Source organism: Lepidochelys kempii, chromosome 1, assembly GCF_965140285.1.
Source record: "Lepidochelys kempii isolate rLepKem1 chromosome 1, rLepKem1.hap1, whole genome shotgun sequence".
NCBI classification, from domain to species: Eukaryota; Metazoa; Chordata; order Testudines; family Cheloniidae; genus Lepidochelys; species Lepidochelys kempii.
In genome coordinates this window covers 245,511,378-245,532,486 of record NC_136380.1, presented here as the reverse complement: position 1 = coordinate 245,532,486, position 21,109 = coordinate 245,511,378, and the positions used below count along the sequence as shown (strand labels likewise).

At 43.8% G+C, this 21,109-nt stretch overlaps 1 protein-coding gene and 1 long non-coding RNA gene across 10 annotated transcripts in view; one reads left to right on the top strand and one right to left on the bottom strand.

The window, feature by feature from the left end:
* The window catches only part of LOC140902114 (uncharacterized), a 38,178-nt gene extending 25,833 nt beyond the window's left edge, over positions 1 to 12,345 (top strand). The window contains exons 8-14 of one of the 4 annotated variants that reach the window (XR_012156010.2): positions 380 to 464; positions 4,453 to 4,647; positions 5,075 to 5,151; positions 8,616 to 8,760; positions 10,682 to 10,780; positions 10,897 to 10,939; positions 11,958 to 12,345. This is a non-coding gene — a long non-coding RNA (uncharacterized LOC140902114). Of the gene's footprint in view, positions 1 to 343; positions 465 to 4,452; positions 4,648 to 5,070; positions 5,152 to 8,615; positions 8,761 to 10,681; positions 10,781 to 10,896; positions 10,940 to 11,957 lie in introns of all 4 variants that reach the window. The other 3 variants (XR_012156008.2, XR_012156009.2, XR_012156011.2) reach the window with 3 other exon arrangements.
* Positions 1 to 21,109, bottom strand: part of BICD1 (BICD cargo adaptor 1) — a 260,014-nt gene that overhangs the window by 7,407 nt on the left and 231,498 nt on the right. For 4 of the 6 annotated variants that reach the window (XM_078850128.1, XM_073321711.2, XM_073321674.2 and 1 more), the window contains one exon: positions 14,757 to 14,832. The exons of the other annotated variants lie outside the window; for them this stretch is intronic. In XM_078850128.1, the coding sequence (XP_078706254.1) occupies positions 14,757 to 14,832 (76 nt within the window). The remainder of the gene's footprint in view (positions 1 to 14,756; positions 14,833 to 21,109) is intronic. 6 annotated transcript variants of the gene reach the window in all.

Genomic DNA, 21,109 nt, shown 5'->3' with positions numbered 1-21,109 from the left:
AGTCTAGAAACAATATTCACCCAGGGTAAACTTCACCCCTTACAGCATCTCATTTGGCCAGGCTGTCTTTGCAGGGGTGAATTGCACTGCCAGAAAGCTTTTACATCTGAGGCCTGCTTGAGTTACAGTCCTTAATTTTTCAAGTGAAGCATCAGGCACATCAAGCTTCAGATACAGTATGTGAATAAAATCAACCCATAAACACCTGCAGTTTTTCAGTCTGTCTGGGAAATGTCTTTCTTTTTTTGACTCAGTATGTATTATAGTCTGTCTGGCAAGCAAAGTTAAGCACAATTGCCCTTGTACTTGTTCTTCCAGGGCTTTTCTATTTTTCTTCCTTTAGAAACTGCACTGTCTCACGTATATATTATCCCTCCAGTACAGAATTTTGGCGCATTGCAGATATTGGCTGAGGGACTGCAATTAGTCTGCTGTTGGGAATGGATCAATTGGAAATGCCAAAGGTATTTATAGCATGTTGAAAATGCGTAAATATGCACATACAGGATTTAATTAAGGGGAAAAAAGAACTTCCATTTGTTCAAAGGCCAAAAAGAATGTGGTACATCATCACCACTGTGATTTTATTATGGCAGGCCATAGTTTTCAAATTTGGGGAGTCTAAGAGATTTTGTGCCTCCCTCCCACTGGAATTCAATTGGGCACCTAACTCCCCTTTAGACTCTTCTGAAAATCCCTATCTAGCATGCCGAAAGTTAAGCTCTTAATTCCACGTTTAGGCCTTTAAATAGAAGACGCATGATTATGGAATGAAACCTGCAAGGTGCTGGGTACCTTCAATCCCCACTGGCTTCAGTCATTGTTGAAGGTGTCCAGCACCTCAAAGAATGAGGTTCTTTAGCAGGGACTCACCAGGGGAAGCAGGGTTCAGCACTTTTGAAATCAATCCACTTCTCTTTTGGGGCTCTATCCTGCAATGGGCCGAGCACTGATCCAGCCAAACACTTAAGCACATGAGTAGACCCACTAGCTGGGTCAGTGCCAGAATGCTCAGCACCTTGTAAGATCAAGCCTCATAACATATGGAGTTAGAAACTTAACTTTAGGAACCTGGGCTCGTATATTTTGGCCCAAATATTTTCCTAGCTGGATTTGTTTTACATTAAAAAATTCAATGATGGTGCTTTCCTCTGTATTGCTGTTAGTGAGATGCAACAACATGTAAATATAGAGCTGACATTAGGGGAGGGATCTGAATTAGCTCTTTGCCTATTCTGGTCATCCCCAATAAAGGGAGGGGTGGGGAAGGAGACACAGAAAAGGGTGACATTTAGGGTGAAATTCATCCATTTACTGAGAGCAACACAAGACCTTTGCTCCTCTTAAGTCTTCAAAATAGGGCTTAAGTGGGATTTAGCTCAGGCACAGATCTTGTTTTCCCCCTCAGTGAAGGAGTGAAATTCAACCTTAAAGTAGCAGGTGATAAGGATTTACTACGAGGTGGCCCCACAATCCTAGAAAGGTCCCATTTTTTCTATGATTCCTGTGATTGGTTGATAAAAATGGTAGAGTGGAACGGAAAGACTCATGCAATTTTTTCTTGTTTATAAAGAGATCTGTCCAAATGTGTTGCCTTTCAAAGCTACCTTCCTACCTTTAAAACAAATAACATTAGGTGATACATATTAGGAGGAGGACATGGTTGCAGTTATTGTAATACAAAAATATCCCAGTACTCAGGACATTAAGCATGTGTTCATTTTTCTATTCATGGTACTGCTAAGTTGGAGATCATCTTAGTATATAAAAACATTTTTATGCATAAAGAAATATGAAACAATTCTGTCTCACCAACCTCTTAATGACTAATAATATTAATTAATAATAAATAATGATGAGATAACTGGCTCTGTGGATAGGGGGGAAATGGTGGACGTGATATATCTTGACTTTAGCAAAGTTTTCGATATGGTCTCCCACAGTATTCTTGCCAGCAGGTTAAAAAGTATGGATTGGATGAATGGACTATACGGTGGATAGAAAGCTGGCTAGATCGTCGGGCTCAATAGGTAGTGATCAATGGCTCCATGTCTAATTGGCAGCCGGTATCAAGTGGTATGCCCCAGGGGTCTGTCCTGGGGCTGGTTTTGTTCAAGATCTTCATTAATGATCTGGATGACAGTATGGATTGCACCCTCAGCAAGTTCATGGATGACACTAAACGGGGGGGAGAGGTAGATACGCTGGAGGGTAGGGATAGAGTCCAGAGTGACATAGACAAATTGGAGGATTGGGCCAAAAGAAATCCGATGAGGTTCAACAAGGACAAGTGCAGAGTCCTGCACTTAGGATGGAAGTATCCCATGCACTGCTACAGGCTGGGGACCAACTGGCTAAGCGGCAGTTCTGCAGAAAACTGGGGATTACAGTGGATGAGAAGCTGGACATGAGCCAACAGTGTGCCCTTGTTGCCAGGATGGCTAATGGCATATTTGGCTGCATTAGTAGGATCATTGCCAGCAGATCGAGGGAAGTGATTATTCCCCTCTATTCAGCACTGGTGAGTCCACATCTGGAGTATTGTGTCCAGTTTTGGGCCCCCCCACTACAGAAAGGATGTGGACAAATTGGAGAGAGTCCAGCAGAGGGCAATGAAAATGATCAAGGGGCTGGGGCACATGACTTATGAGGAGAAGCTGAGGGAACTGGTCTTATTTAGTCAGCAGAAGAGAAGAGTGAGGGGGGATTTGATAGCAGCCTTCAACGACCTAAAGGGGGTTCCAAAGAGGATGGAGCTAGGCTGGTCTCAGTGGTAGAAGATGACAGAACAAGGAGTAATGGTCTCAAGTTGCAGTGGGGGAGGTTTAGGTTGGATATTAGGAAAAACTATCTCACTAGGAGGGTGGTGAAACACTGGAATGCGTTACCTAGGGAGGTGGTGGAATCTCCATCCTTAGAGGTTTTTAAGGCCTGGCTTGACAAAGCCCTGGCTGGGATGATTTAGTTGGGGGTTGGTCCTGCTTTGAGCAGGGGGTTGGACTAGATGACCTCCTGAGGTCTCTTCCAACCCTAATCTTCTATGATTAGAGGCATTAGAAGAAAATAAAATTACAAATTTATCAGCATGGGCAATTGAATGGTTTTTGTAGCAAAAATGCACACAATACTAATAATTTGCAATCCTCGTCAGAGTCTTGTAGGGAATATTGATCTGATCCTTGTATTGACTCTGACATTGTCACTATCTCTGTTCAGAATAAAAAATATAGTTGAGCAATTCAGATTAATAGAGCTGTACACAGATAAGCGTTAGATCATCTATAGGATACAATCATTAAAGCACACACTGCAACCTGTGTGTTTCTAATGATGGTACATAGGAATGAAATCAATGTGGCAATGTATTCTTGAGTTCAAGTGTCAGCTATGTTGAGTAGTGCAGGCAGTATGAGATGACAGTAAATTACTAATAATAAAACAAAACAATACAAAGGAGGGAGAAATGTGGAGTTTTTGACACAGAATTGGGAATAAACCTGCAAATTACTACAACTGGACATGTGTATCTCTACACCTGTGATGTGTGCTGCTTTTACAACATAGTTTTAATGCATGTTTTTATTAAATTCTGTTTAATGGTTAATATTATATAGTTTATGGATGATGATTGCCATTTGTTTGAGCTAGAATTACTGTATATTTTTAAGTGGATTTCAACTATGATTGAAAAAGCTAATCATGTATTTCTAATGCCAGTTGGAAAGTACTATGCAAAGCCTTCTTAACTAGTATTTTCTCTTTCCTAAATAGATAATATACCATACAATGTTATCTAATTAACATTAAGTCATGCCTAAAATGAATCAGCAGTGGAGTATATTTACAAACCATAGATGCCCAATGTTATTTCATGAAAACTATGGTTTTGTACAGATAACATGTCAGGTTTTAGAAATACTTTATTTCATGTAAAAATAATCAACTCACTTCCTTTTACTTTAATCACTTGTAAATTTACGACAGATGACCAGGGGTTACATTTTTGGCTTCATATATACACACAGAGCTCCCAATGAATTAGATGGAAGCCTGAATATGGCCCAAAGTAAATATCATAACATACAATCTCAGGGTAATTATATGGTAATATACTCTCTACAGTAATGCAGATAAGTGGTTACAGGTGATGATGGGGCAAGAGGAGGTTATTTACCTTATAATAACTGGAGATTCGTCCAACGTGTGGCCTCTATCTGTGTTCCACCGTGGAGACGCATGTGCTGCATGTGCCTGGAGTCAGAGAATTTTAAAAGCAGTGTCTGCTGGCCCTAGGATGATCAGACCTCCTGATATTATCAGGACCGTCCCGATATTAGGGGCTTTGTCTTATATATGCAACTATATCACCTATCCCCTCCCTCCCCCCCCCCCCCCGCTCCTGCGAAAAAGAAAGTGTCCCAATTTTTCACACTCGCTATCTGGTCACCCTAGCTGGCCCGCACACGCATCCTGAGTCTCCACATGCCTCCCACTGAAGAGATAAAGGGCGGAGCAGGCCAACTGTCTCTTCAGTTCTTTTTCTACTGCGAATCCAAGTATGGTCTGAAGTAGAGGGGAAAGAGGATGGGTAGTGGACTATAGAAAGGGACAGCGCATCTTGATGAATGTCCAGTTACTATAAGGTAGGTAACTTCTTCTTCTCCTTTGAGTTCTGGTCCCAATGTATATTCCACGGTGGGTGACTGACAAGCAGTAGTCAAGAAAGAGGAGGGTGCATGGATGCAGGCATCAGAGCTCTTTGAAGGACCATTGTCCCAAAGGATGTGTAAGTGGTGAAGCCCTGTGGAGACCATAATGTCTTGTGAATGTATGGATGGAAGTCCACATAACTGCCTCAACCAGAGGCACTTCTTGAAGTGATGCTACAGACGTCGCTTGTGGTCTTGTAGAATGAGTCCTCACCCACTATGGGGGAGGAAGGTGAGACAACTGCTAGCAGAATAAGATACAACCTGAGATCCTCTGAAAGGAGATAGTGTGATGTTGGACTCTTTCTGGTATAGCAATAAACAGTCTGGGTGATTTTCTAATCAATTTTGTCCTTTGTAGGTAGAAGGTGAGAGCACGTCATATGTCAAGGGAATGAAGGCTCCTCTCCTCCACAGATGCATGCAGTTTTAGAAAAAACAGGTAAGTTGATTGGTTTGTTTATGTGAAACTCCACACCAACCTTGGGAAGGAATTTCAGATGTAGCCATAAACAGATTTTGTCTTTATAGAATAAAGTATATGGTGGATCTGCCATTAGGATTCTCAACTCACCTACCCTACTGGCTGAGATGATGGCCACAAGGAATGCAACTTTCATAGATAGCTGCATTTCCATGTCTCACCTAACAGCTTGAAGGTGTGCTTAGTGGGAGCTGACAGCATAAGGTTCAAGTCCCAATGAGGGGAAGGCTTCCTTACTGGTGGAAAGGTCTAATTAGGTCCTTTAAGAATCGGAGTGAAAATTGAATAACCATCTGCTAGTGGATGGCGCACAATGATTGCTGCCAGATAGACTTGTATAGAGCGGAGGGAAAAGCCAGCCATTTTGACAGAAAGAAGACAGTCCAAAACGAATGGAACATCTGCTGACTTGGGAGATATGCACATTTGATGCACCCAGATAGAGAAACGCCTCCACTTGGCTGAATAGGATTTCCTAGTGGAGCTCTTTCTGCTGTTTTAAGAATGGTTTGTATGGCTTCTGAACGGGAAAGTTCTAGTGTTGATGCCCATCCAAAAACTAAGCCATGAGATGAAGCATCTCAGGATTGGGATACTTGATCCTGCCCCTCTCCAGGGTGAAGAGAACAGGAAACAACTGGATGCTGATTAGAGGGCAGGATGACAGCCACATGAGGTTCAGAAACCAAAACTGCCTGGGGCAGTTGGGGATAATGAGGATGACTCATGCCCGGTCTTGACAGATTTTCTGCAAGACTCAAGGTAGGAACAGTAAAGGAGGAAAGGCATAGCTCAGATGACCCGACCAGGAAAGAAGGAGAGCATTACCCTGAGAGTGTAATCTTACAGCACCTCTGGAACAATATGTGTTGCATTTCCTGTTCATTTGGGAGGTGAACAGATCCCAGTTGGGAGTCCCCCACTGAGCAGAAATGTTGTTTACTACTGAATTCCCACTCCTGATTGATGGAGAAATGATATTGTGATTGGATTCTTGATACCAATTTCATAGGGTGACTGATTCTACGCAGAGGGATTGATCTCACCCCCTCCCTGTCATATTGTCTGACATTGTGGGGACATGGTAGGACCTTATGAATTGCAAAAAGACTTTGAAAGCATCTCAATCTGCCCAGAGTTCCAGAAGGTTGAGGTGCATCCTGGCCTTTTGGGGCAACCAAGTGCCCTGAACCGTATAGCTCTCCACATGGGCTTCCCAGTCTGAGAGAGAGAGTCTTTAATGATCATCTTGTCTGGTAGGATGGTAGGAAGAGGACCCCCATACACTCCTGATGAAGATCCTTCCACCACATTAGAGAAGCTGTTACTCTAGCAGAAATTGTTACCATGGTGTTCATGTTGTATTTGGTTGGTGGAGCCATGCCTGAAGGCAATGTAAGCAGACTCTGGTGAATGGGGTAACGTAAGTGCATGAAGCCATGTTCCTTATGAGAAAGGAAAGGAAAGTTCTGACTGAAGCTCAAGAGTTGCATACGGCCCGATCTATCAGGTTGCTTATGGTGTGAAACCTGCCCTTTGGCAGATAAGCTCTCCCTTTGCTGAATTGAGGGTGGCCCTTATGAAGTCTGTAGTCTGTGTCAGAGTGAGAACAGACTTTTCCAAGTTGACTCCGACTCTTAGGGAAGAAAATAAGCATTGAGGTCAACTTGTGGGCCTCCTGATATGTCTCAGCAATGAGAAGCCAATCATCAAGATAGGAGAAGACTATGAAGTCATTCCATCTGAAATAAGCTGCTATTACCAGGAAGATCTTGATAAAAATTCTGGGGGCTGTAGCAACGCCAAATGGGAGAACGCTGTACTGGAGGTGGATGGGGCTCACCATGAATCTGAGAAAACATCTGCATGCAGGGTGAATATCCATGTGTGACATCTGATTAAAATGTGATCATGTAGATCATTGTTGCTACCCCTGTTGTATAATTGCAACAAATCTTATACAAAGTATGCCATGTAAGGTGTCAATGGAAAAGTTATGATTTGCCAAATGTGATTATCCTATTTGTATGCATGCATCATTTTTGTATCTGAAGTTATGAATATTGACTATGTGCCTATATTTCACATGTGTTTGCTCCTGTGGTAACACCCACAAGGCAGTTTACATCCAGTGTAGCCAGCACATTGTGAATGAAGTATTCAAGTGATGGCCCATCAATGAAAACAATGTTGTGGAAAGAGAGTGTTAAATGACCCCTAATTGTGTAGTGGTGGTATTGTTAAGGGCTTGCAGCTCTTGAACTCAAATATATCTTTTTGCTGGAGAGTGGGGTTGAGAGGGTGCTGCATATGTGGAGGGTGCAGGGAAATGAGACTTCTGTACTCTCTGCTTCTTACGAGGAAGGTCGTAAGATCACTCATGATAAAACTTTTAAGATGCCAGTCTAGGTCTGTGAGGTTGCTTGTGATAATTCCTTTTTGGGGCAGGTATATATATTCCCAGGGAGCGGAGGGTGGCCTTTAAAGTCCTTTAAAGTTTGTAAGAACTCATCTCTCTTTTCATTTAAAAGGTGGGCTTCATCAAAGGGCAGGTCCTCTATAGTGTTTTGGACCTCCCTGGGAAATCACAAGGTGGGTAACCATGACTCATGGCACATTACAGTGGCCATTGCCATTGACCTAGGTGATGTGTCAGTTGTATCAGTTACTGATTGAAGTGCAGTTCTGGCCACCAGCTTGCCCTCATCAATACAAGCCTGGAAGTGAGCTCTGTCTTGTGGTAGTTTGTCTACAAAGGCTGTGAATGTTGAATAGTTGAGATAGTTGTACTTACCCAACAGTGGCTGATAGTTCACTGTGCAGAACTGAAGGCTAGTAAATGTGAATACCTTTCTTCCCAACAAGTCTAGATGATTAGCCTCCTTCTCAGGAGCTGCAGATTTAATGTTTTCATAGAATCATAGAATATCAGGGTTGGAAGGGACCCCAGAAGGTCATCTAGTCCAACCCCCAATTGTTGTCTAGATCTCTCAGTGGCAGCCTGGACAACCACAGAGTTTGGTGCAGGGTGAGTAAAAAGGAATTCTGCTCCCTTGATGTTTCTCCGCCTTCATTGGGGTAGGAGCTGGTGTATGGGGTAGAAGCTGGTGTATGCCTTCATTGGGGTGGCTGGTGTATGCCTGACTCCTCTGGCAGGTTCCAGAATAGCTTTATTGACTGGACTATTTGGCTGGATCCAGTGGTTTGCAGAATATCTGGGAACTTGTGTTGGGGATCCTGGACCTCTTCTAGGGAGGTCTGGAATGCTTCTGCCACCCTGCACAATAATGACTGAAAATGTTTATGGTCATCCAGAGGGGACGGAGATTCTGGGGTGGTTGCTTTGTTGGGCGACAAAGAAGAGAATCTTGTCGGTACTGGTAGAACCGACAGAACTGGTTTATAGTCCTTGTCTTCATTAGGGTTGGGGGAAACGCTGACTGTTCTCTCAGAGGGGAATGGTGAACAGAATCCCTGGCAGATTGCAAGGGTCCCATGTTGCCGAGTATGCTGGGTCTGGAGGAGGTTGTGGAGGTCGCCAAGGCATGCGGTACCAGTGATCCCAAGGTGAGTGTCAAGGTGAAGGTTGGTACCAGGAAGCTCTGGATCTCCTGTCTGGACTAATAGCTCTCAGAGGAGGAGATAGTGGCTGTTCTGATGACTCAGATTCCCCTAAGGAGGAGAAGAAAGAGTCCGTATCCACTGATGGTTCTGGTAGAGAAAAAGCATAGCTGGAAGAGGGGATAGACTTCTGTCCATGGTAACAACCCCTGGTGGAGTCACAATCTTCCTCATTAGGGAAAGTCCTGATGATGGGGAAGAGCAAAGATATTCTCCAGTGTGATATAGGTCTCTGACCTTTTTGGAGTACTAGGAGTCCGATGCACTCATACCAAAGAGGTCAGAAGAGGCAGACTTTGTGCTTGTCTACACTTGAAACACTACAATGGTACAGCTGCAGCACTGCAGCGTAGACACGCACTACAGTGATGGGAGGTGTTCTCCCATCCACACAGGTAATCCACCTGTCCAAGAGGCGGTAGCTGGGTCAACAGAAGAATTCTTCTCTTGACCTAGTGCTGTCTGCACTGGGGATTAGGCCATCTTAACTATGTCACTCAGGAGTGTGGAATTTTCACATCCCTGAATGACATAGTTAGGTACAACTTAACTTCTGAGTGCAGACCTGGCCTTTGTATTGCTACCATCACCAGTGGAGGTATTTCCGATCGCACCGAAACAGATGGTTCCTGAGATTTTGACTTGGATGGTACTGGTGGAATGGGTGTTGCCAGAACAAGTCCAGTATCAAAGAAGCCCTGGCTTTATGGGCTTTAGAGTCCTGGCCCTGAGACTTAGAACATCCTAAATCCTTAGAGTAGGTTTGCTTGACTTACGCACAATTGTGTCAGATGATTTTATAACTGACTTAGAAAGGGACCTACTTTTATGTTTGTGTGAGTGTTCTCTGCCTTCCTGATGAGACCCTGATAGTGGATACAGACTCCCCTGTAGCAGTCAGACCTCGTGGTGGGAGGTGCATTCCATATGGATGCAGGTGAATGTACAGGGAGGTCCCTCGACCGGGGTCCAGCTGTGGTCTCATGACCTTCTTCATGAGGTGTTTTCTAACCTGAAGTTTCTGTGTCTCATGGGCATGGCTAGGGAAAGGGCAGCAGATATTACACCTACCTGCAACATGTGCCACCCTGGGACAGTACAAGCAGTGCAGATAGTCATCATTCGCCAAGAAGGAATTGGGGGTGGGGTGGGTGGGAACAAAAGGGACAATTGCCCAGGGGCCTGGGCGATTTAAAAGGGCCTGGGGCAGTGGAGCTGACGGGCGGGGATGTGGAAGCCCTGGCCATCATAGGCACCAAGTTTCTAATCTGCCAGGGGATGCTCTCCCCTGGCTCCGCCCAAGGCCTGCCCCCACGCCACCCTTTCCCCCACGGCCCCACCCCTACCCTGCTTCTTCCCACCCTCACTCCGCCCCTGCCCTGCCTCTTCCCACCCCACCCCTTCCCCGCCCAGTTCCGTCCCGTCCCCCGAGCACGCTGCGCCCTTCCTCCTCCCCCTTGCCCCCCAGCGCCTGCAGATGCCGTGAAACAGCTGATCCGCAGTAGTTGCTGAGAGGGAGGGGGAGGCACTGATCAGTGGGGCCCACCGACGGGCAGGAGGTGCTGGGGGGAGGGGGAGATTCTGGAAGGGGGGCTGCCAGTGGGTGCTCAGCCCCACTTTTTCCCCGTAGGTGCTCCAGCCTCAGAGCACCCATGGAATCGGCGCCTATGCTGGCTGTGCCAGAAGAGTGCACCCAGCAGCGCAGACTCAGCACCGCCCAAATGTCAGGCAGACCGCGTCCATGCAGGCACGGCTTGTGCGTGCGTGCACCAGCTGCCGCATGTGGTCCAGCTCTGCGCCCATGTGGCAACGCCGAAACGGCTCCAGCCCACCCTGCACAAATCAAACCTCAGCCATCTCTTTCTAGGGGGCCCATTGACTGTTCTGCCCTGGGGCCCGGAATGGCTGTCGGCGGGCCTGGAGGCAGGACACACAATTCTTGAAGCCAGGAGGGTGGCTCCCCAAGGTAGGGAATCTATCTAACTATAAAATTTTTATTAAAAGCTTTAAAAACTTTTACAACTACTAACTATAGAAATATCTACATACAAAAAGCATTATGGCAATCTTGAATATTTACAGAACAAAGACTTTGATGGAGAGCCCTGAACACTGGAAGGAACAGGTAAGGCAGTCAGCCCACTCCGTCCTGTTTCTCCTTGACTGGAGGCATGAGGAGAGCAAGGTCATTTCAAAAAGTGAGAGGGCCCTGGTGTCTTCCCTCCACCGCCACCCCCTATTCTGGCGCCACTGCATGGAACACATGCATATCCACAGTGGATTACACTTAGGGACCAGCACTTGAAGAAGAAATCCAACAATTTGGTAAACATCTAAAAATTTGGCTGCTTATCCAGGCCTTTTGGGCTTAGAAATTCAGATGGATTGTCATGCAAATTTTCAAGCTATCCAATGTACCCTGTCTTTGGTTTAGTTGGAAACACAGCAAGAAAATAATTTCTTATAGTGTTTCCAAATCAGGTTCTAGCTGAAATATGCAGAGGCAAGCAAAACTGTAAACATAAAACAACAAAATATATTGACCAAATGTTTCTAAACCTTAGAGTTTCAGGTTCAGTTTGGTTTGAATCTTCTCTTAAAATTTATCATAGGAAGTTCACCAGAAGCTATTTACAAAAAATATTCGTAAATTAGAATTACACTGGAATGAAAACAACATATCTCTGGGGATATGTAATTACAGTGTGAGTTTCAGATACTTTACAGGATAAAGTAAAGCCCTACATAGGTGCCATTTAAGTAAAAGAGCTTGTGCAGCCCCATTTGAGTAAAGAGCTCATGCTACACTTTGTATTTGTGTTATGGTAAACTATTTTGAAGATGACTAGACTTGACATATCGTGGGATGCAGAAACATTCATGTGAATTTCAGTCATAACAAGACACTGTGTAGTTCCAGGTTAGAGGCCTCGGGAGGTCACATTCCTGCAGGCATGGTAGCAGGGATTTGTAAACGCATGCACACATCTCTCTGTTACAACTGAATAGGCAATTTGCTGTTCCCTCAAATGCCTTCAGTTTTTATTCCAGATCCCAATTATGGTACTTAAAGCAGTAAAAAATCATGCCATCATGCTGTTGTGCTGATAACAGAGCTCTTCCTGTGTTTTCTCACTGTACAGGACACAGTCCAGGATATGCAGCTATGAGGCCTAGGCATGCCAGACATATTCATGAATATTTATGATTGGCAGCCCTACAGCACATGTATATATCAAGAAGAGCATCAAACTGGTGATGAAACTGACAATCTTTTCAAAGCCAACAGATAGGCTGGATATAGGTCTACTTGTTTCTTGTGGGATGACTAGTCTGGATTTCTGAAAATTATTAACTACAAAACTCTAATTTCCCCTGTACCCTGGTTTTGAGTTAGGTGGACACTGCAAGAAAAGCTTCTCATGCAAAGTTTCCAAATCGGGTTCTAGCTGAAGTATGTGGAAGAAAGCAAATATGTAAACAAACTAACAAAATAAATGACTGATCTTTCTAATTGGGGAGAGACCTAATCCATGTTTACACAGTCTGGATACCTCAGCACTTTACAAATGACCTTATTTTCCCCTCTCCCATAGCATGTGGAGGGGATCTAAATCAAATCCCTTCATGTGCAAAGGAGGGGAGGGAACAATGGCTCTGCAGCAGGCTCTCTACTTCCCCAAAGCCTATGGAAACCCCTTAGCATAGGACTGGGGCTTTGCCCACCACGAGGAGGAGGGGAAAGTAAACAACCACATGAAGTGGCATCTACTCACTCTACATTCATGGGAGTTTACTCACGTAAATAAATGCTGACCCTGTTGTCACTGGCTTATGAGGTATCCTTCCTCTGCAAGCTGATCTTTCCTCAAGGAAGAGATCAGGGCAGCCAGTGAGAAAACATGGGAGCAGAGGTCCTGAGGCAGGGTGCGGAAGAAAGGTGGCAGGAGGGGAAGGATGGACAGGCTTTGCATGGATGCTCTGGGCCTCTCTGTGGATTCTTCCCCTGTTCTCTGCACTGAAAAGTGCAAGGAGCAAAATGGGACAATTCAGAGGACCCTGGCACTTTCCATTGGACTTGCCTCTCTCCACACTTTTGTTTGCAGTACAGATAATATACCCAAGTGGATTTGCTATAGTAGCAAACGTGGTGTGGTTCTTCCATTCTGACAGAATCAGACCTGAAAGGTCTGACTAACTAGATTAGATTCAATTTAGGCTCTAAACATAAAACACAACTGTTCTACGAGATGCATTGCTGTTTGTTCACCAGGAGTATTAACACATTGGCGATATGACAGATACATTTCACAGCCGGCATCACTGTACTTCATGCTTGCAGAAGAACTGATGAGCAGTTCTGTGCTAAGTGATATTAGATCATTTGGAGGATGTCATTTCCCTGATAGGAATTGGAGAGCCTTGCAAAGTTCCACTCACTCAATTAGCAAGGGCAAATTTTGTTGTTTTTTGTTTTCTGGAAAGCAGAGACACAAAGAGTTTAAGGGACTTCCCCAAGGCCATAGAAGGAGTCACAGTGACATAGCAGGGATTAGAATTCCCTAGCTTCTAGTCTATTAATCATATCTCACCTGTTCTCTAACCTGATTAAAGGGACCTTCTATATGTATTGTGATGAAGTTCATTTTTGGAGTGTGGGTAAATAAATAAGAGGTTTTATAAGTTAGAGGCAGATATGAAAAATAACTTAGCATACTCCAAATAAGCAGGTCAAAACATGGGTGAATATCTTGCACAAAGCATATATTGGAACCTTCACCTATCTCTAAAACAAGTGTACCCTATTTATTTTATGTAGATTATAGTTTATATGGCAAAAAAACTTTTCAAGTACCAACTGCTTTAAGATGACGTTTCTGTTACATTTTTCAGTGGCAGGTCAGTACAACATAGTTGAAATGAGATTTTCGCACTTTAAAAACTCTTGTGTGGAGATGTTTCCTCTTTCAAACCAAATATTTTAATTAGTTTTTTAATAATACTACTTAGAACTTATATAGCATTTTTTATCCTAAACATTTCAAAGGTGTTTAAAGTTTCATTATCTCCATTTTACAGATGGGAAAATTGAGACTCACCAAGAGGTGAAGTGACTCGGTCAAGCTCAGACATGGAGTCAGTGGCAGAACTAAGACTGGAGGTCTCCTGACTCTCAGTCCTCTGTTCTAATCGCATGAGAACATTGCCTCCCACTGACTTAGAAAATATAAGCCTAGTTTGTTTTTTAATGTAGAGTCACCTGCTACTGTTGATTCTGCTGTCCTTACTCAGGCAAAAGTCTCAAGAATTTCACCCAAAATATATTAATTTTGATGTCACTGGGAAATTGTCTGGGGTAAGGAGTGCAAGATTGAGCCCTCAATTATTTTCCTTATTTTTGATATATCTACAAGTAACAGCTTCCCTAATACCTGTGGGGGCGGGGGGGGGGGGAATCTCCTACGCAGTAATTACAGAAAGTATCAGAGTAACTCAAATCAATACTTTGCTTAAAAAGCAAGCAAGCCTGCCCATCCCCCACACACAGTTTAGAATTTTGGGCTTGGCTACACTTACATTTTATAGTGCTCTAACTTGCTGGCTCAGGGGTGTAAAAATCACCCCCCTGAGCACAGCAAGTCTGAGCGCTTTAAAGCGCTAGTGTAGACAGGATCCGAGCGCTGGGAGCTATGCTCCCAGTGCTCAGAGCTAATCCCCTCATGGAGGTGGGTTACCAGGAGCGCTGGGAGAGTTCTCTCCCAGCGCTCACGCACGACCACACTCGCTCTTCCGAGCGCTCCCGCGACAGTGCTTTGAAGTTTCCAGTGTAGCCATGTCCTGAATAAACAGGAAAGGCTATTTATATAGGAAAGGCAAGAGTAGATGCAGACTCGCTTTGGCATGCAGCTATATGCAAAGAGAAAAGAGTTAGCTAAAGTTACCTGACAGTCTGGCAGTCTGGCCCACTGGCTAGTTGTGAGCTGCGTAGTGGTATGGAGGCAGCAGGCTGCTGATAATCTACAAGAAACTGATAAATTAGACATATATACAAAGAGATGACAAAGCAAGGGGTTAGTAACAATAGTAAACAGACTATGCAGCTGATGGAGAGATTTAGTGAGGAATGTATGTTCAGTTCTTGTTAGCTAAGTAACAGTTTCTTTCACAAATACTAATGGAAACATTTGAGCTTATTTTTTCCCCGCAATGGCAAGATATTATTAGATGGGAGCTTTAAACCAACCATATTGAATGAGCACGTACTGATGGACCTTTTGCAATATGGGTCTGATGATAGTCTTTTCACTGACTTCAGTGGGGTCTGAATCAGGCCATATTAACCATTATTTTATCATAGGGTATGAATGCAACTGGTTTGCTTACTAGTAATATAAAATGTCAGTAACAGCTACTTTAAAATTATCAAGATACCTTACGCCTATTACCAAAAAAAAAAAAAAACAACTTGCAGAGTAAAAAAAAAAGGCAGTTCCAGTGCCATCGAAACATAGTTCTTTCAAAAAGATTTAAACCAGACATTACAACCTGCAAGTAAAAGAAAAGGAGGTCTTGTGGCACCTTAGAGACTAAAGGTGCCAGAAGTCCTCCTTTTCTTTTTGCAAATACAGACTAACATGGCTGCTACTCCGAAACCTGCAAGTAGTGGCAGTGAGATTGTGTCTGTGAAATAAATGTAGAGCCACTGTAATTCCTGTGACTGTGTTTCTACTGGAACGAGGAAACAGATTTTAAATCCACTAACAACGTTCTCTGTTTTCTTGATTTAAAAACTAAATCAAACAACAACAAAACAAACCCTGAACTGCTAGCCTCTTACCAACTTCCAAGTCTGAGCAAACCCCATCACTGCACACCTACATAAGAAACTAACACAATCTGACCCTTTATAATGGAGCCAGTCCAAACATTCTGTGGCCTGTGTTATACACATAGTCAGACCGATGATCGTCATGGTCTTTTCTGGCCTTAAAATCTGTGAGTGAAACCCAGACTCCATTGAAATCGATGGAGTTTTGCCATTGACTTCAGTGGGGTCTGTGCATCTCTTGCCTGCTGTGAATATTGCATCTTGATTCTCTAGATCCCAGCTTTTGATTCTCTAAGTTTCTTTCTCTAAAGCAACTGTTCAGGAAAAGGGAAGTTATTCTAACATGAATTTTAAAAACAAAAGTGATTAGACATCATAGTCAGTCAGAATCTTTTTTAGGAATTATGAGTCTTTTCTTCTTTTTCTCACTGGCTGTCACTCAAAGCACAAAACTCCTTTTGAAGGAGGTACAAATAACGTCACAGTCTCTGCTCTGGTGTAGAGGAAGATTGTTCTCTTGGAATTCAATTCTGCTGTCTCACTCAGATGGAAGAAGTTGCTGGTAATATATACAAAGACTCCCACATGTAGCTGACGCTATTGGTACTGTTCTTTTTTCACACAGGGCAGGGTACTTGCCTGACAATACTGGGGGTCATTCTAGTACCACAGTCACCCCTTCTCATACAAATCCATTTATCAGCCATCATATAGGGGTCTGTCTCCTAAGGTGATCTGTGCAGCCCTCTAGTGGTCTAAGTGGGTGTGGACAAATCACACTTGGTGCCTACCTTCTCACCTCAGTAAAGATAATAGATTTTGGACCCTGACCATGACCTTTGGCAGGAAGAGAAGGAAAGAGTGTAAGGAATTATTATTCAACACATCAAAATGTGTCATATGACTTGAGTTGACAGAGCTGCTCTTTTGTTGCAGTTTACAGAGTACTCTATTTGAAGTGCTGGTCTTAGACCCAAAGCTGTCTTGTCTTGGTAAATCAACATATAGCTTGGTAGGGGGGTGTCTTATGCAGCAAAATGACTGTTCAACTGGTGAAAAAGATTTTTACATTGGGTGATGCCTGAATGGCTATCAGTGTGCTGTCTCTCTAGCTCCCAGGACTGATGAAATATTAGTTAAACCATAAAATGCAGGCACTGCTTATTGCTAGTGCATAAAGATTTTTACTTTATGATAAGTCTCCTAAAAAGAGCATCAATGAACTGATTGGCGCAAGAGTCAGACTGGTTTATTCCTAAAGTCTCTGTTGCCAGGAAAGCCAAATGCAGTGTTGATTTCAACCACTACAGGGACAGAATGACTATTTTGCATGAGAATCCCCCAATCCAACTCATACTGAAGTCAGTGGGAGTACTCCCATTGACAACAGGATAAAGCCCTACACTAGTGACAGGCAATATATAGAAGGTTCAGCATGGTTCAGAATAGCATTCTTTTAAACTCTAAGGGCACAACTCCCATCACCACTCATTCTTGTCAGCCCTACAACTTCTCATCATTCTAGCAACTCCCCTTCACTGTTGGACTGGCCAGAGCTAGTTTCTCCTTTCAAATCTAAAGCCCAGTGCTAGCTATGGGCCAAATTTAGTCCTGGTGGAACAGCTTTAAATTCTGTTAATTCAATGAAGTTGCACCTGCTTACATCAGGACTGACACTGGCCCTATAAATACTGTTGAACCAAGAAACTCTTTGTGAAAAATGTGGGAATTTTGGTAATATTTTTATGATTCCGGTGCGTGCCTCAGTTTCCCTCAGAGCTTTGCACAGCTATGTACTGAGGGTGAAGGGAAGGGATAAGGTGGTGACTCAGCAGCCTAGTTGGAAGCCAGAGTCATTAACAAACTGAATAAAAGTCTACACATGTGAATGGAGGATCCAGAGAGACAGTGGAAACCCCAATGTCCAGTGACCAACACAGCTAGTGACCAATGGCCAAGAGGAAGGAGACCCCCCCCACCTCTCCCCCCGCCCAACTCTCTGCAAAGAAGCAGAGCAAAGGCCTCAAGCAGTAGAACAAAGGGGAAAGTTGCTAGGTGACTGTGACAAAAGCTCTGCTCACAGAGATCCAGCATAAACCCCACCCCCGCCGGAACCAAAGACAAAGGGACAGAGACAGGGCCAAAGTGGATTCTACAGCAGCTCGGCTGGATAGAGCCCTTACATTGGCTAGACTGAGCTCTGTCTTAACCTTTGCTTCTCCACGCCAATAATTCCCAAACTTTGTTTGCAGCTTGGTCAGGGTAAGCCCCTGGCAGGTCGCGAGATGCTTTGTTTACCTGAGCATCCACAGGTATGGCCGCTTGCAGTTCCCAGTGGCTGTGGTTCACCGTTCCTCGCAAATGGGAGCTGTGGGAAGTGGCATGGGCCGGGCTACTGCTTCCCGCAACTCCCATTGGTCGGGAAGGGTGAACCACAGCCACTGGGAGCTGGGAGCGGCTGTACCTGCGGACGCTCAGGTAAACAAAGTGTCTCGCGGCCCGCTAGGGGCTTATCCTGAACAAGCCGCGAACCAAGTTTGGGAACCCCTGCTTTACGCTAACCTCAGAACTTTCACATTCTGAATGCCAGGTGACAAACAGATTATCTTGCTTTGAAAAGAGTGCTTGGCGTTGCTGCAAACACTAACTGGGAGCATTGCGTCCTGAAGGAGTAAAGGACAAGCCTCCCACAAGAGCCCAGCTCTGCAGGACTTGCTGCGGGAAGCGGGAGCCCCAGAGGAAACAGGGATCATTGGCACCCAAAGGTCCAGTTTTGGAGTCTCAGAGGCTGCCGGCCTGCCCCTGTGAACTGTGTGGATCTTCGGGGCCTAGCATGCTAAAGGGGTCACTCCCAAGGGACTAGTGGCAGGCTGGAGCATAGACCGGACCCTGTGGATCCCTGACACTCTTCTAAATCTTTTTCTGCTCTGTCTTCCTCTGGCTAAGCACCACACCTAGTATCACAGGTGTGTTCAGCCCTTTGGACCATAAAATAGGTGAATCCAATCAACATTATCATGTGTGACTGTGTTTTTAATGTCTGAGAAATGGGCATGCATTTTTTCTGCCGTCAGCAATATCCTCAGTGAAAATTTTACATGTGACTATAGAATCAGCATAATGGAACTCCCTTTGTAAATTCTGTCATTGAATATACTAAACAAGCTGTCGATATAAAGAGTGACTTGATAGTATCAAGGAACAAGAATAGCAAAGGATCCAAGACCAAGAAAAGCATCAAGAAGAGCATGAGTGGTGCTGCAAATGAGTGACTGGTGTATACATCTTTTGCTGTCTTCCGATTATATTAACTAAAAATTCATTAAATGTTTCTATAAAATTTTATAGGTAAAAATTAAGAGGAAAACACTAAATATAAAAAATATTTTAAAGGGACTATTCACATCAGGAAAGCCAAATGTGCAAATAAAGATTTGCAGGATCAATTCCTGAAAAGAAGAAAATGAATTTCTTATTGCAAAATGTGAAGTTGACGTTTTGGTGTTTTACATAAAACTCACACTGGAGACAAAAGGATCCCTTGGTGTTGACAGAACTTGCAGAAAAGTCTTGCTTCCTAGCTTAGATTTTCATAGTATCCACTATCATGCCCCCGAATGTCAATTGCACTTGCTGCATAAATATTGCAGGAACTTGATAACGTGTTCTGCTGAGACATGCTGTTGACAGTTTAGCTGAACACAGGAGCAGTCTCCATTTACCTGAGAATGAATTATTCTCTTTCCTGGGATGTCAAAACCCACAACTAAATTGATTTAATGTAACCCCCGGTTAACAGAATGAATCAAGAGTAGTGAGCAAGAAAACCTTTTCTTAAAAACATCCCCCGCCCCCGCTTTCTTCTGAACACTGGAACCTAGCTGTGCAATAGGCAGAAATGCAGCGTATTACGCTGCAAAATCTACTGAAACAATTTGTTCCCTCTGCTCTAAGTGACTGATCTGCCTAAATACTTCATTTCCAAAGTCAAAGGCCAGTGTGATATGTCAAGAACAGCAGCATCTTGGAAGGCAGAACACTCACCTTGCTGTTATGAGACAAACTCCCAAGACATTCTGAAACTCTAAGCTGAAAAAGTGGGAGAAATCTTAACAGCCTTTAAGATGAGAAAAGTGTTTTTTCCATGTATGTTATAGGTAATATTTCCATACTTTGTAACACGAGATTTGGGACAGCTTAGTGCTGCTTTTGTCTCGGTATGTGACGATTTGAGTTTATTTCCTACCGTCAGTTAAATTTGTGATTTTTCTCGTGATTTCCTAATTTATGCCAAAGAAACAGTGCTTTTATTAAAATGAACGGAATTTGATGTGGTGATTTCAATTGGGATGACTGCTGTTGGCTACCTCAGAGAGAAGGCAGCATGAGAAAAGTAACAGTTCAAGGATGAGAAGAGCGTACTCACTCATAGAATCATAGAAGATTAGGGTTGGAAGAGACCTCAGGAGGTCATCTAGTCCAACCCCCTGCTCAAAGCAGGACCAATCCCCAACTAAATCATCCCAGCTAGGGCTTTGTCAAGCTGGGCCTTAAAAATCTCTAAGGAAGGAGATTTCACCACCTCCCTAGGTAACCCATTCCAGTGCTTCACCACCCTCCTAGTGAAATAATGTATCCTAATATCCACCCTAGACCTCCTCCACTGCAACTTGGGACCACTGCTCCTTGTTCTGTCTTCTGCCACCACTGAGAACAGCCAAGCTCCATCCTCTCTGGAACCCCCCTTCAGGTAGTTGAAGGCTGCTATCAAATCCCTCCTCACTCTTCTCTTCTGCAGACTAAATAAGCCCAGTTCCCTCATCCTCTCCTCATTAGTCATCTGCCTCAGCTCCCTAATCATTTTTGTTGCCCTCCACTGGACTCTCTCCAACTTTTCCACATCCTTTCTGTAGTGGGGGGCCCAAAACTGGATGCAATACTCCAGATGTGGCCTCACCAGTGCCGAATAGAGGGGAATAATCACTTTGGTTGATCTGCTGGTAATGGTCCTCAAACAATGCTCCAAGGAAACCAGCCAGTATGGTCACAGAGGAGAGCAGAATAATTGATAGGTGCCAGACCTTATTACAAACATGTTAACAAACGGAGGCACGGGCCAGGGCTTGCTGATCAGTAACTTAGTGGAAGCAGTGACTGTGGTACAGTAGAAGCACAGCAGCGTTTATAGTATTTCTTCCAGGTACAAGGTTGATAAGTGCTAGATAGCACCAAATCTACTATTTGATTTAATGCAGTAAGGTTGACTGTGATATTGTGTGGCAAGTCTTGCAATGATCCTTCATTAACATTGTGTCAACGCTGTAGATTACACTTATGTTAAATGTGTTACGTGCAGAAAATCACCCTTCAACATTTTTTACATGAGTTTCTAGCTTTCCCCTAGTTTTCTTACATAGGATGGAGTTTTTCAACAAAAAATGAATGATTATTTCATTGTTTATTTTG